This window comes from Lissotriton helveticus, chromosome 5_1 (assembly GCF_964261635.1).
Source record: "Lissotriton helveticus chromosome 5_1, aLisHel1.1, whole genome shotgun sequence".
Classification (NCBI taxonomy): domain Eukaryota; kingdom Metazoa; phylum Chordata; class Amphibia; order Caudata; family Salamandridae; genus Lissotriton; species Lissotriton helveticus.
In genome coordinates this window covers 456,060,248-456,075,930 of record NC_136065.1, presented here as the reverse complement: position 1 = coordinate 456,075,930, position 15,683 = coordinate 456,060,248, and the positions used below count along the sequence as shown (strand labels likewise).

At 46.1% G+C, this 15,683-nt stretch overlaps 1 protein-coding gene across 4 annotated transcripts in view; it reads right to left on the bottom strand.

Moving 5' to 3' along the window:
* Positions 1 to 15,683, bottom strand: part of MAPK8 (mitogen-activated protein kinase 8) — a 417,190-nt gene that overhangs the window by 232,882 nt on the left and 168,625 nt on the right. For all 4 annotated transcript variants that reach the window (XM_078642701.1, XM_078642699.1, XM_078642702.1 and 1 more), the window contains exon 5: positions 9,982 to 10,040. In XM_078642701.1, the coding sequence (XP_078498827.1) occupies positions 9,982 to 10,040 (59 nt within the window). The remainder of the gene's footprint in view (positions 1 to 9,981; positions 10,041 to 15,683) is intronic.

The window sequence follows — 15,683 nt, the reverse complement described above, 5'->3', positions numbered from 1 at the left end:
CCGGCCCCGGGACAAGCATGACAGAATCGGGCATCGTATAAGGAAGTGGGCCGTGGGGGGCGGGGCTGCGCAGAGAGTGACAGGCAGCGCACAGACAGAGAATAGCGGAGTAGACAACAAGACTGTGCAATGCGCATGTGGAATCCAGGAGTAGGCAAAATTTTGACTGGCCCGCGCATGCGTAGACCTTCCCCCCCCCCCCCTCCCCTCTATAGCACTAGACACAGGCACTGTCAGGCAGGGACCCGGGTCCCCGGTCTCAAAATGGGCAGATACTATCCTGCTCGTAGCCAATCCTGGCGCAGTGTTGCTGTTAACCCTGCACCAGGATTGGCTGCTGCAGCAGGATGGTGCCGCGCGCGGTTGTTGGCTGCTCTGCTGAGGAGCCCCACTGTATGGCCCAATCACCATATGGCTATATCCAGCCATGTTGAGGTGATTGGCCATTTCTACGACGTTGCGACCTCACCGTGCGTGGCCACTGCTTCCAGAAGTTCCAGAACACAACAACAAGTAAAGAGAAAGTAGAACTAACGAAGACCAGGCGCGTGTCCAGTTCGTCGTCGTTGTGTGCTGAGCGCAGACTGTGCTTACTATGGACGGTCCGGACCGCCTGGTGCTTCTTTCGCGTCCACGTACGTTTTTTACTCTGCCGCCCTGACGGTAAATAATAAATTATAATTATCAAGTGAGTCAAGTGTAAAGCACCCATGTGCATGCCACCCTGCCCGTCTTCTCCCCATCCCGACTCTCTGTTGGTCCACCGCTCCCCGCGCAGATGCCTATGCCGTCTTCTCCCCACCCCGACTCTCTGTTGGTCCACCGCTCCCCGCGCAGATGCCTATGCCGTCTTCTCCCCACCCCGACTCTCTGTTGGTCCACCGCTCCCCGCGCCGATGCCTATGGATCAGCACCGTGCCGCCTGTCAGCTTCAGTCTTTTGCTTGTCGTGCCCGCACCATTTTCAACCTAATTTCTCAGGCCAGTAACCACTCCGGTGATAATCACGGGATTTCATATACTTTTTTATGTACTCAACTAGCCAGGAAATGAACTCTAAAAGTCACCCGTTGGGTCATAAATTCTGCAGATCAGGCAGATCTTAATGACGGGCTGCGGATCTGGAAGCAGGTTTGTGCCGCACAGATTGTGGCAGACAAGTTTATTAAAATTAAACAATGTAGATACGTTTATGGTGATGATGTGACGTTTAAATGCTTACTCTAAATTCCCGAAGAAAGAAAAGCGTGCGCCTTGGTTGGGCATGGACATGAATGAAAGTGTATCGGAATGGAAACCACATTTCAACAGTAAATTAATTTGCACCTTTGAATCATAGCCGAGACAAAGCCCCAATATTAATGTGTTGGAGCCCTCTCCTGACTACAAGGATACTGCCCCAATCCGACAACAGGCCTCGAAATAATAAATGATGTGGTAGATAAAAACTGTGCTCTTTTTAACAGTCAGCTCCAGTTTTTAATGCCATATATTGGTATGCTTTACACTGCTCCTCCTTTTTGTTTGATGTGCTGTTATTTATGTGTTTAAATGTAAGAACCATATTTATACGTGTCAAGAATTATATTTTAGGCAGTAATCTGCCTCAGTTCGCTTTTCAGTCAGTTCAATTATCTCTGCTGGCCCCACCCCTACTTTCTGTTTCTCGTTGCTAAAGACAAGGATTCCGAATTGTTAGGTCTGTTCATAAAGAAAAGTTGCATCATGCATGAAAAGAATTGCAGAAGATCACCAGGGAGTTGAGTACTTTCTTCTCACGCTTAGTCTCAGACAGGGTGTACAGTTTGTCTCTGACACAATTGCATGCCTACATAGCACACACAATGGGTTGTGACGAAAAGCTTTGTGCTGCATGCTCAGTCAGGTACGTAGAGAGCCACGTGACCGGAAGACACCTTTTAGGCACTAAAAAAGGTGAATTTTCATTTCTCACGGTCGCATTAGTCCGGTTGTACCCTGTGTTTCCGCACATCACCAGACATATGCACCATCATCCCAAGGCTGGCAAATCATACTGGGCCTGGCTCACAAACATTTTTGGGCACACACGTGTAACTACGCGTTGGTTTTGTACTAAATTAAGCAACCTGATTAGGAGAGCCAAGACTTATATAACTTTATGATTATAAATTGCACTTACCCCCTCACCACTTGCCAGACGTCACTGTTATAAATGTAATAATTGGGCAGAAAGCGGTACTGAAGGGAAGGCATTGGCCCAGAAAATGCAGTGACAGTCACAAGTATCTCAGGTTTGAGGCTGTTGATAAACATGTTGCAGATAGCTTCACGACCTTAAACACATGTTAAACTGTTCGAGTGAGTGGTTGAGGCTAGCTAGTTTCCAATATGGTGAATGGACAACTTCGCTCTATGCAATGCGAGATAAATATGGTTTGAGAATAGGCCAAGATACACAGCCTCAGCAGTGAAGAGTCCAATAAGAATATGGTAATAAGACATTTGGGGATGCAAGAGGCTATATGTGAGTAGCACCGCAGGTTAGGTTAAATATTTTTAATATAGCACTCCTCTCACCTGGGGCATCTCAGGGCTGTGTGGAAGCAAGGATCGGAGTGGAAGGGAGGCAGTTAGAATAGGTGGAAATAGGTGGTCCATACTAGAATAGCAAGAGATGAGATGAAGTGAGTGCAGAGATGCAAGAACACATTATACTCACTGTGGGGGCAGCATAGATAGAGTACAGAGATTTAATGGGAGGGCAGTTGTGTGGAAATCAATTGTGTCTAAGCATTCTGAGCTAAAGAAAGTCTGAAGAGATGGACCTTTAGGAGTTGCAAAAATGAAACTACTGAAAAGTTGCAAACTTTTTAGTCTGTTGTGAGTGCAAAGCCCACTCAGTGGCAGATGGGAAGCAGAGGGTTTATCAATAATAATTGTGAGCAATTATCGTGATATACACATTCCCAAACATGTTACTATGGCAGCCACCTTGATACCTTCCCTCATGGTGCTGGGCAGGCTCCTATCTTTTTAAAGATATGAAAACATATAGAGCACAGCAGGTCAGGCATGCTATGAGGCATGTAACACTTCCAGTGACATAAAAGTGCAGGTGATAAGAATGATATTACACCCTTTCACCATGGTATGCTCTATTTCTTGTCAACTTAAGGCCTTCTCGAAACTATTCACATCTTGCACATTTCATCATGAAGCAATCATATGGTTACATGAACGAAAACAATGCATCCCTAGCATTAGCATTCAGCCCATCTAAGAAACTGGTGTTAGGTGAATACAATTCTCATCTCTTCAATACCGCAAATATTTTCTCCTATGAAAATTCATTTGTGTTACTAAATCATTGTGTCTGGTACCAAGGGCTTTGTTTGCGGAATAATGCCCTCAGAAGCGAGTAGCAACAAAAGAATCTGGCTATCATACAATATTAAAGATTACATGGTTTAACTCCTGATAGTACAGCTTGATGTAAGTGAGGGTTCATTCATTTTTAATCTAATTAATTAATTATGCTCTTTGTTGAACAGGGATTTTGCTGTTTCCAGGATACACAGAGATCTTAAAAACATATATATCTCTTGTGGTTGTTGCAAAATTAAGCGCTTGAAGGTTGAATTTGTAATATCAAGTAAGAATGTAAATGCACAATAAACCCTATACAGAATTCATTTCCTTCTTTTAAAAGTTAACACGCATATGTATGTGTGTGTGCGTGTGCGTGTTTGTATTCACAGTGCCATACGCTGTTTTTGTTGAATATGGAAAAGGGCTAAGCAGCTACCTATGTTATATGACATCTTTAATAATGTAATACCTTTACTTTCACAATTGCTTTATTAACCTTCCTGCTTTCTCAAATTTGCTTGAAAATGCACCATTTTTCCAAAATTTTCTCAGGGGGAAATCCCGCCGAACCCTCCTTAGGGGGTTCAGCTCGCTCGATACGCTCGCTCGCTACGGTGCACTATGATTATCATTTTACGCCTCACCACTTTCAAATGTCACCAGCCGCCACTGAGTCACATGTGTTTGCAGGGCAACCTCCTAATCAGGATTTTAAACTATGTATGCTGCAGCAGGTCCACTGCCTCCGTAGTGCAGTTCTGTAAGATCTCATGAACTTTGGCAGAGGACCTATGCACATCGATTTTTAGACATCAAAAGGTTATGAGTTCCTGCTTCAGACCTTTCCTCCACACAAGGAAGTACTGGGAATACATCCTTTTGCCTTTACAAGGAAGTGGACTACTTTTTTAAAGCAACTTTTCTGGGAATGTGAAACATTTTAGAGTAATGGCAGAATTGATCTATCTTGAACCTCAAATCATTGTCATTTTGCACAACGCTCAGCACATTTTTTCCTTCTGATGATTTAAAACTAACTGCGATGCTATCTCAGGAAGGAGATGAAGCCGCAGTGCAGTTTAAATCTTGTCCAGTGGAATTTATGGCGTAGATATCTGGCAGCTGATTGAAACTTAATGACAATAAAACTAAGGTACTTGTTGGTAAATCTCCTTCCATCTGGTCCTTCGCTTGGTAGCCAGTGTATTGGATCCGACTCCTGACCTTAAATCTAAAGTTACAAATCTGCCTGTATTGTTTGACCCTAAGCTGTCCTTTGAGAGCCAGATAAGCAGTGTAGCTGGGAAATGCTTCAGTACCTTTAACATCCTGAGAAAGATCGATCTTGTACCTGCTCCCTGTGACAGTAATGAAAACCACAGTACATGTCCTGGTGACCTCACAGTTAAACTACTGTAACGTCCTTTATCTTGGAGCAGCAAAAGGGGGCCTGGAAAATCTCCAAACAGTTCAAAATGCTGCAGCAGCACTGGTATTAAATCTCTCTAATAGGGCATCTGCCATTGTGGCTCTGGCCAGGCTTCACGGACTCCCATTGGAGAAGAGAAACTCTTTTAATGCCATGTTCTTCTGTCTCAAAAGCCTTAATAGCAGGGGCCCTAAATATCTGCCATCTAACCTGAGATCCATAGGCGCCAACTTTAGTGTCGCACCCGGTGTTTTTAGAGCCCGGCTAGGGTCCCGCTCTTTCCGTTATCAAGCAGCCAAGATATGGAATTCCCTCCCAGTACATCTGAGGACGGAACCATCTGAGTCAACTTTTCGTACCCAGTTCAAAACCTGGCTGTTAAAGTTACCTCCGGGTAGGCTCTGGGTGAGCCATTGTTCCTTTTAGTAAACTGCTCCTGCCCGAGATGGGCTGGTTCCAGTGTGGGGACACACCGCATGATGTAACAATAGCGCTTTAGAAGAAGTATTATTTATTCGTGGCGCTCTGATGAAATTGAAGATGCTGCATCCACAAAAACGGTGACAGGAGAGAAGGCAAGCGAGTGGGTATATCTTTCCTCCTGCACAAGTTTCGTACCCCCATAGTAGACTGTTCCCCTTTGCTGTGGTTTTCCTTTGCTTCTAGATTGCCCTTTTTGGTGGTGAACGCACCTGCTCTACTGGCTGGTGCAGGAGTCAACAAGAGTGATGAACACATTTGGTGGCAGAACCTCTTTTCTTTCACTTAAAGTGGGATCTGTAAAAAAAAATCTTTTCCTTCATAACATATCATCTGTATTAAAACTGAATAATACATTTTCATAAAAGTGGAGGCTTAAAACCTCTTGATTGGAAACCGGCATATGGGCTTTTGATTATAAACACTTAAGCTTGCTGAAATCTAAAACTCCCTCATTCAGATGTTCCTCAAAATGCGGGAACGTTTCACTTGGGTAAATGCCTGCAAACAATTTCTAGAGACGTGTTGGAGTAGCTGAGCAAGGCAAAGCTACCAACTTATGTCATCACGATTTATGATGAATTTGAATTTAAAAAATATTTATTGAGCCCTCGTACACCAAGCGGTTTCATGGCGCTGTAGAGGAAAGTGATACCTGAGTGAGAGGGTAATGCGGTTTAGATTTTAAAAACCTGTGCAAACAAATTGGTTTTCAGGGTGCTCCGGAACTCCAGATACGAGGGTGTTGATCTCATTTGGAAAGGTAGTGAATTCCAAAATTGCGGAGCAAGAGCGGAGAACATTGAGCCTCCCATTCTGCTCTTCTTGAATCTGGGCACCACCAGTAGGGACATAGAGGAGGATCGGAGTTGTCTGCTGGGGATGTAGGGGACGATTTATGACATGATAAAAGATGGAGCTGTTCCCGCAAGAGCCTGGAAGGTGATACATCCCATCTTGAAGAGGGCCCTTTCTCTAATTGGGAGCCAATGGAGGGATCTGAGAAGGGGAGTGGTATGGTGTGACTTGGGTAAACCATAGGCCAGGCGGGCAGCTTGGTTTTGCACCAGTTGGAGCCTCCGGATGGCGTATGCGGAGGCGCCGTTGTATAGGGCATTCCCATAATCCAGCCGGGAGAGGACCATAGCCATCAAGATCAGTTTAAGGGCTGAAAAGGAAAAAAAATGTGAGATCTTGCGAATGGTGCGCAAAGTAAAAAATCAGGAGGAGACCACTGTGCTGATCTGAGAGTGTAGGGTCAGTTGTTGGTTAAGGGTGATACCCAATGTATTAACGGAGGGAGAGGGAGAAGGGAGGGGGCCAAAAGAGGGGGCCCAGAAGATGGGGGACCAAGGGTTGAGTTTGCAGCCAGTGAGAAGAAGTTCGGTCTTATCAGGGTTGAGCTTGAGGTGGTTAAAACACATCCAATCCCTGATAAAGACCATCACCGACTGGAAATTAGAAATAGAATCGGGGGAGTTAGAGAGGTTAAAAATGAGTTGGAGGTCATCGGCGTAATTAAACACCGTGACCTCCATCCTCTGCAGAGCAAGAATGAGCGGGCAGATGTATGAATTAAAAAGAAGGGGGGAGAGAGAGGATCCCCGAGGGACGCCACAGTGTACTTTGCGGGCCTCGGAGGAAAAATTTGCCAGATGGACTGCCTGTGAGCGGTCGCTCAGGAACGAGCTGATCCAGGCCAGGGCAGAACCTCCAATGCCTGCCGCCTCGACACAGGAAAGAAGGATGGTGTGATCCACCGTGTCGAAGGCGGCCGACAAGTCAAGGAGACCACTGTGCTGATCTGAGAGTGTAGGGTCAGTTGTTGGTTAAGGGTCAGTTGTTGGTTAAGGGTGATACCCAATGTATTAACGGAGGGAGAGGGAGAAGGGAGGGGGCCAAAAGAGGGGGGCCAGAAGATGGGGGACCAAGGTTTGAGTTTGCAGCCAGTGAGAAGAAGTTCGGTCTTATCAGGGTTGAGCTTGAGGTGGTTAAAACACATCCAATCCCTGATAAAGACCATCACCGACTGGAAATTAGAAATAGAATCGGGGGAGTTAGAGAGGTTAAAAATGAGTTGGAGGTCATCGGCGTAATTAAACACCGTGACCTCCATCCTCTGCAGAGCAAGAATGAGCGGGCAGATGTATAAATTAAAAAGAAGGGGGGAGAGAGAGGATCCCTGAGGGACGCCACAGTGTACTTTGCGGGCCTCGGAGGAGAAATGTGCCAGATGGACTGCCTGTGAGCGGTCGCTCAGGAACGAGCTGATCCAGGCCAGGGCAGAACCTCCAATGCCTGCCGCCTCGACACAGGAAAGAAGGATGGTGTGATCCACCGTGTCGAAGGCGGCCGACAAGTCAAGGAGAACCAATGCCTGAGGGAGATTAACATCTTTCCCCGCTCTGAGTGTGTCAATAACAGAGAGCACCACTTTTTCAGTGGAATGGAGAGGGCGGAACCCTGCTTGGCATGGTGAAAAATAGCCGCTGTCCTCTATAAAAGAGCTAAGGACTTTGGTTACGTAGCGTTCGAGAACTTTGGCCAGGTAGGGGAGGAGGGAAATGGGCCGATAGTTTACTAGCGCTGTAGAGTCTGCGCCTGCTTTTTTCAAGATTGGGATGATGGTGGCTGATTTATGACATGGAGGGACAGTGCCTGATTTGAGGGTCTCATTAAGAAAGGTAAGTGGGGGGGGGGATGGGCAAGTAAGGAAGATATCGCGCAAGATGTAGGCCGGGCAGATGTCAGAGGGGATCCCGACTTGACGCATGGGAGCAAGGAGAGGATGAGCCTCATATATTTTTTGCTCTCAGCATACCACAGATAATTAGGAAGAAACTTATTTTTTTCAAAATGCAGACAGAGCAGTTGAGTTTGGTTGGGGTGTCTACTTCCAAGAATAGGTGGTTTTAATCCTGGGGCTTATACTTTTCACAAGGCTCAGGGTTGTAGGTGTCGGGAATATCTCCATGGACAGTTCGAGGATCCGCTGAATGTACAAAAAACAAAGGAATTAACTGGACGTTAAAGTGTGTAAATTTAATCTGAGGTTTTAATTTGAGGGGCCAACATTAGGATTTTGATTTTTGCCACTCTCCCTGATAATCCATCCAAGAGCATACACATATAATCTACTGGTGGTATTCTTCTTAGTGTGATAGCATTAAAGATGTAGAAATGTATATCAGAATGTTTTTCTGTGTGCCATTAAGTCAGGATCCTATATGCTCCCTCAACAGAGGACATGACCTCACCGAATTGCAGGTGCGTTCATCTTGTAGTATCCAATCTCACCTTTGGCTAGTCATGCCTTGAGTTCACATATTGGCCTGTTTTGAATTGGGCCCTCTGACTTCCTAAGCACAAGAGCCCTTCCAAATGTGTTCTAGGACCATCTTTCAGTGCAGTATTTTCTACATAGTTGTTACTCTAGTCAGTCAATCTTTTTCATGGTAATCCATGTATTTCAGATTTGGATCAGATGGCAGGACATGGGGATGCAACTTTTTTTTCCCTGAGAGGCGAGTTATCATCTGAACAGTACGATTCTTATAATGGAAAATATCATAGGAGAATTCAACATTAAAGATCTGGATGACAGTCTTTCACGACATGGATCTTATTTGCAAACTTCTTTTCAATGTTATGTGCCAGGAAGCTCTTCTAAATCTGGGCTTGGACCTGCCCCACACAAAACGCAGTTTCTGCTGACCCCGGCAGTGGCCATTAAGTAATTAGTCGGATTCCTGGGGACCATGAGCGGTGAGCTCAACCCATGGCAAGAAGCCACGCAATAGAGGCAATCACGACCTTGCTGCATGCCAAGGGGCTCAAAATGGCGGGTCTGTGGGTGATTTGTTGCTGCAGTCCAGGTTTTCTTCGCATTCTGGGACTTTCAGTCCTGTTTTATAACGTAACATGAGTACAAGTCCCAGAATTCAAAACAAATACTGCACCGAGCAGCACATTACTCATGGGTCTGGGAAACATGGCAGGGCTGAAGAGCCAGTGGCTAAAAATTCACATTGAGGCACCAGAGGCATCTGCTCAAGGCCACTATTAATTGTTTTCTGTGCAGCGATGTGAGCGAGCATAAAACACACGTGTCCAGCAGAAGAGGCTGTAGCTACCTAGGGGAAACCTGACTAAAGCGAGTTTAAGAGCATTCAAGACCTCTGTGAAGCATCAGAATTTCTCCAAGACTATCATTTTTGTTTTAGTAAACAATTCAAAATGGGGGTGAAGAACTTTACACAAAATTAGAAAGCAAGCAAGCATACAGGATTGTCACAGAATATGTTGTCTAATTAAGCTGAACATGACCTCTGAATTCATTAGAGCAGGAATGATCATAAACGAAAATCAAGAGCGAATAACGATTAAAAAAAAATAAAAAAGGAGTTCCGACAATATCATGGATGCTGCAGGATACTTGCCAACCTTTCAACAGTCATGAAAATGTGCTGATTCAGACGAGACCTAATATGTACACCACACCAACAATAATTTTATTTGGAAGCCCATAAACCTGATCCAACTAGGGGAGTTAAAAGGACATAACTTTTGATGAATGTTTAAAATAAAGACATATTAGCAATCCAATGCTATAGGTATGGGTAAGACACACTTAAAACACATTGTATGGAACATCAGCTAAGGAAAGGCAAATAGAGGAGAGATTCTCAATTTGGAATACTAATAAGAACATTTAACACTTACAGATCCTGAAACTCTTCCAAGGATTTCTGTGGTGTGAACACACTGAGAAGGCCAATTATCTGTAAACAAGAAAAATACTGTTAGAAGCAGCAGTCCCGTCCGCCCAAACCAAAAACTGAAATGTAATCCTATCACTGTGCATACAATTCACATATCTGAGCACACTCCACTGCCTACTTCGGTCAAAACTGCATTCAAGAGGAAGTCAATAAGTGATTGTCTAGGTGCATGAGGGTAGACTGGGTATGTGAACATGTACATGGGCACAAGAATCAGCTTTTAAATAGACAAAGCTCTATCTGCGGTATGATTGCTTTACTAAAGCCTATGAGATTGCACTCTCAAAATTATGAGGGTACGTGTGAAGGCAAGGCTATCGCAAGTCTGTGTCGGGAATATCTTGGCAAATGAAGGGTCACCTGTTATTTGGATGACGTACCTGGGCTTGTAAGGCTGCACATGATATATGAAATCAAAACATCAGCATTTGGTTTGAAACTCTGGCATAAGATGATAGAACATGGGAGTACAAAGCTATTACTGGTCATATGATTTTGTATCAGGTACATAATAAAAAGTTACCTACCTTCTTTAACAATCTTTCTGGTGGATACTGTAGCCACCTTCACATTCTTAAATTCCTTTATCATTCCAGGCACCATACTGGACCCGAATACTTTCAATAGCTTTGCCCGCAATTTGCTAATTTTAAGGAGCGCCCTAGACCACGCCCCCTTAGGCACCTAATGCCGGGCTATAAAGCCGGTCTGTCAGCGCATCCGCACAGCCGCTTGATGTGAAGGCAAATGCTACTTACCAGTATACATCTGTTCTTCGCATGTAGGGCTGCTGACATTCATATCTTAGCATAGATCTCCGCCTAGTGTTGGGTCCGGATGTTTGCACCTTGTTGTCCCCCTGGACTACAGTGCGCATGGGCATCTTCTCCATCTTCAGATTGTTTTTCAATGGCAAAGATGGAGTATAGGAAAGTAAGAGATTACCATGTAAATGTATGTAAGGAAGATAACCATGCAGCTGTGAGGCACCGGGGAGGAGGGTGGGTATATGAATGTCAGCAGCCCTACATGCCAAAAACAGACGCATACTGGTAAGTAGCATTTGCCGTTCGAGGCATATGGGCTGCTGCATTCATATCTTAGCATAGACTGTAAAGCAGTTTCTCCTCTAGCGGTGGTCGCCTGTCTGAGCTGCAGTGGTTTGAAATAGAGTTTTAAGGACAGTCTGGCCCACCGCAGCTTGTTGCTTAGCTTGCACGTCAACACAGTAGTGTTTAGTGAAAGTGTGTATGGTAGACCATGTAGCTGCCCTACATAGGTCTTCTAAGGGAATATTTCCTAGGAAAGCCATGGATGCCCCCATTTTACGCGTTGAGTGGGCTTTTGGAGGAACTGTTAAAGTGCGCTTTGCCTTTTGATAGCATATTTGAATGCATTTAACTATCCATCTGGCTATTTCTGACTTGGAAATGGGATTACCCTTATGTTGTGGTGAAAAAGCGACAAATAGTTGCTTTGTCTTACTGAATGATTTTGTTCTGTGAACGTAATATAACAGAGCTCTTTTAACGTCTAGTGTGTGTAGAGCTCTTTCAGCCACGGATTGTGGGTTTTGAAAGAAAACTGGCAATTCTATGGACTGATTGATGTGGAAAGTGGATATAACTTTTGGCATAAACTTAGGGTTTGTACGAAGCTCTACTTTATTGTGGTGTATTTGCATGAAAGGTTCCTGAATGGTTAGTGCCTGTAGCTCACTCGCTCGCCTGAGGGAGGTAATAGCAATTAAAAATGCCACCTTCCAGGTTAAGAACTGTAGTTCACATGAATGAAGTGGTTCGAAGGGGGGTCCCAGGAGTCTGGTAAGTAATATGTTTAAGTTCCAGACTGGAGAAGGTGGATGCTTTGGAGGGATAATTCTTTTAAGTCCCTCCATAAAAGCTTTGATAGGTGGGATTCTGAATAGGGACACATGTTGCCCGTTTTGAAGATATGCTGCTATAGCAGCGAGGTGTAGCCTTATGGATGAGTATGCTAGGTTACATCTCTGAAGATGTAGCAAGTAACAGATTAAGTTTTGGATGGAGGCATCTAATGGATTGATTTGGTTATTATTACAATAAATTACAAATCTTTTCCATTTAGCTGCGTAGCATGCTCTGGTAGTGGGACGCCTTGCTTCCTTGATAATGTTCATACAGTCTGGAGACAAGTTAAGATATCCGAACTCGAAGACCTCAGGTTAATCTGATTGGGATCTGGGTGCCTGATTTCTCCATGGTTCTGTGTTAGCAGTTGTGGCGAGAGGCGCATTCTTTGGTGAGGAACCACTAAGAGTTCAAGGAGTGTCATGTACCATGGCTGTCTTGCCCAAGTGGGAGCAACCAGGATCATTGTGAGTGACTGTTGCCTTAGTTTGCGTGCCACTAATGGAATCATTGGGGTTGGTGGAAAAGCGTACGCAAATCTGCCTGACCAGTTCATCCATATCGCATTGCCTTGTGACAACCTGGGGGCGAAGGACGGGCATTTTGAATTTTCGTTTGTGGCAAACCGATCTATGTCTGGATGTCCCCACTTTTGGAAGAATGGTTGGAGAACTTGAGGATGAATCTCCCATTCGTGTACTTTCTGACTGTGTCGGCTTAGTAGGTCTGCTATCTGGTTGTCTATTCCTGGGAGGTGTTCTGCCAGGGGATAAATGTTCTGTGGAATTGCCCACTTCCATATGCTCTATGCTAGGTAAGATAGTTGCAGAGAGTGTGTCCCCCCCCCTGTTTTTGGATGTCGTACATGGCTGTCATGTTGTCCGTCCGGATTAACACAGCCTTGTTGAGCAAGTATTTCTGAAAGGCTCTCATTGCTAGGAATACTGCTAGTAACTCGAAGTGGTTTATATGTAGTGTCTTTTGTTTGACTGTCCGGAGACCTTGGACTGTATATTGAAGGAGATGGGCTCCCCAACCTGTCAGTGATACATCCGCTGTTAATACTACCTATGGAACCGGCTCTTGGAACAGTCGCCCCTTGGAAAGGTTTTGTGGGTTCCACGACTGCAGAGATCGGTAAGTGCGACTGTCTACCAACAATTGGTCTTTTAGTTGTCCTTGAGCTTGGTTCCACTGGCGTGCTAGGCATTCCTGTAAGGGGCGCATCTGAAGCAGAGTATGAGGGACGATGAATATGCAGGCGGCCATCATGCCTGTAAGCTGCATGAACACTCGAGCTGGCAGGGAGTGTTGTGGCTGAAATTTTTGAATGAGAGATTGTATGTTGGCTATCCTGGCTGGATTTGGATATGCCTTTGCTACGGAGGTGTCTATTGTTGCTGCCAGATATTGCTGTATGTGGAGGGTTGCAGATGTGATTTTGTGTAATTTATGGAAAATCCTAAACTGTGCAGTAGCTGGATTGTCTGTGAGGTATGGCTGGCACACTGTGCGTATGAGTTGGCTTTTATGAGCCAATCGTCGGGGTAGGGGAACACATGGATGTGTTGCCTCCTGAGGTGTGCTGCTACTACTGCTAGGCATTTTGTAAAAACCCTTGGTGCTGTAGTTACCCCGAAGGGGAGCACTTTGAATTCATAGTGCTGACCCTCTATTGTGAACCTGAGGTATCTCCTGTGAGCCAGATGTATGGGGATGTGAAAGTATGCATCCTTGAGGTCTAGCGTGGCGAGGAAGTCGCCTTGCTGGAGTAGTGGGAGTACCGGTTGTAGAGTGGTCATATGGAAATGATCTGAGAGTATGTATTGGTTCAAGGGCCTGAGGTCTAATATTGGTCTGAGGGAGCCGTCTTTTTTGGGAATGAGGAAGTATAGAAAGTATACCCCTGTCCCTTGATGTTTTAATGGGACTGGCTCTATGGCACCCTTTTCCAGCATGGATAGCACCTCCTGTTGTAACAGCATGATGTGTTCTTTGGACATTGGACGGTGTTTGGGCGGTATGTTGGGTGGAGTAGAAGTGAGTTCTAGGCAGTAACCATACTGGATAATTTGTCTCACCCACCTGTCTGTAGTGATAGCGTTCCAGACTGGTAAGAATTGTGTTAATCTGCCTCCGACTGGTGTTAAGTGGTCTGGAGGGAGTGTGAGAAAGTCACTGTTCGTTGGAGGTGGAGGCTCGGGTGTTATTACCACGTCCTCTGCCCTTGTTATTGTTCCCTCTATAACCTCCTCTATTGGAACCTTTATGAAAGGTACCTTGTGTAGTGATCTTGAATGATTGAAAAGTTTGGGATGTGTTGCCTCTGCCTGAGCCTCGAAAGGAGGACCGACGAAAGGAGCTCCTAGACTGTTGTGAAGTGCACCCATTGACTTAGCAGTGTCAGCATCTTTTTTCATCTTTTTTTAAGATGATATCAACCGCAGGGCCAAATAAGAAATCTTGGTTAATGGGTTGAATGAGTATGGCAGATTGCACTTCATTTTTAGGTCTCGGCCTGCGTAGGCTGCGCTTGCGCAGTCTCGCCGGCGAGATTTGATGTTTTTCAGAGTTGGGCTTGAACCCACCGCTCTTCTCCATTGGCTGGCTTCCTAAACGGAGGCCAGCCATTGGAGAAGAGGGATGTTAGACCAGTCAGCCCTAGGGTGGTCTTTCCCTATTTTTTTCGCCCTTGCCTCATTTTTCCCACCTTCTTTTTGTTGGTCCTTAGGTCTCCGGGCACCTTTTCATGGCTAATCCATGTTAGGGTGCAGGTGCTCTCTACTCCAAACATGGCTGCCACTGGCCCCTGCTACTGCAGCGTGGTCTTTTAGTGTAGCACCCTAGTTGCCAGGAGCTGGCTGGGACCCCATACATTGTTGCAATGCCAGCCTGCCACCGCCTGCCCATAGGTAGAGTGGGGAAGCTCCTGGAACCTTCCAGAAGAAAGGCGGAGCTTATTTTTGCCGCCTTAGAGAGTGGTCACCTGACCTGGGCATACTTAAGCAAGGGAGGGAACTTTTTTTAGTCAGTTGGGGCATCACTGACCTTGGGAACCCACGCAGGAGATTTAGGCGGTAGGGCCTAGTCAGGGACTTATGCCACTGGGAGCGACAGGACTTAGGTGCTGCCTCTTAAGTTGAGTGAGGTATCCTAGGCTAGCCCACTGATCTGGCCCGGTGGTAGGGGAACCCAGGGACCATCTTCAGTGACCTGAGGAAACTTGTCAAGCCTCCAACTCAAGCCCCTCCCCCCTCCTTTTTCAGGAAAACACCTCATAAGGGCGCAGAACCATCCAAGCGCCGAGAAGACTACTTGCCCTTCCTACAGAGACTACTGGGGGATCGACCAGGTACTGGACTGTGCTACCCCTGTGTACTCCCTGCCTCCATCTGGGCCTATGCTGTCCTGCCTGCCTCCCCCGGACTGAATTGTTCTGATTCCCATCCTGCCTGCCTCCCCTCGAATTGCCTGAAAAGCGCTGTACTCTGCTCCCCTGTCAAGCGCTGTGTCATAGACTGCCTGTCCTGTCAAGAATGGCTGGGTGTGACCCCTTGTCATGCCTGCCCCGAGCGCTGTAAAGTGGCCCCAGCGCTAGTTGCCCCCACGTGTGTGCCCCGTGGGAGGCGCTGACCAGGTGACTCACCACCACGGCCCGGAGCCATTCGCGACCTCCTGAGGCGCCGAGGAAACACCCCCTGTGATCGCGGCTCCAGCATTGGGCCCCCTCGGCGGCCCCCGTGTGCCAGGAGAG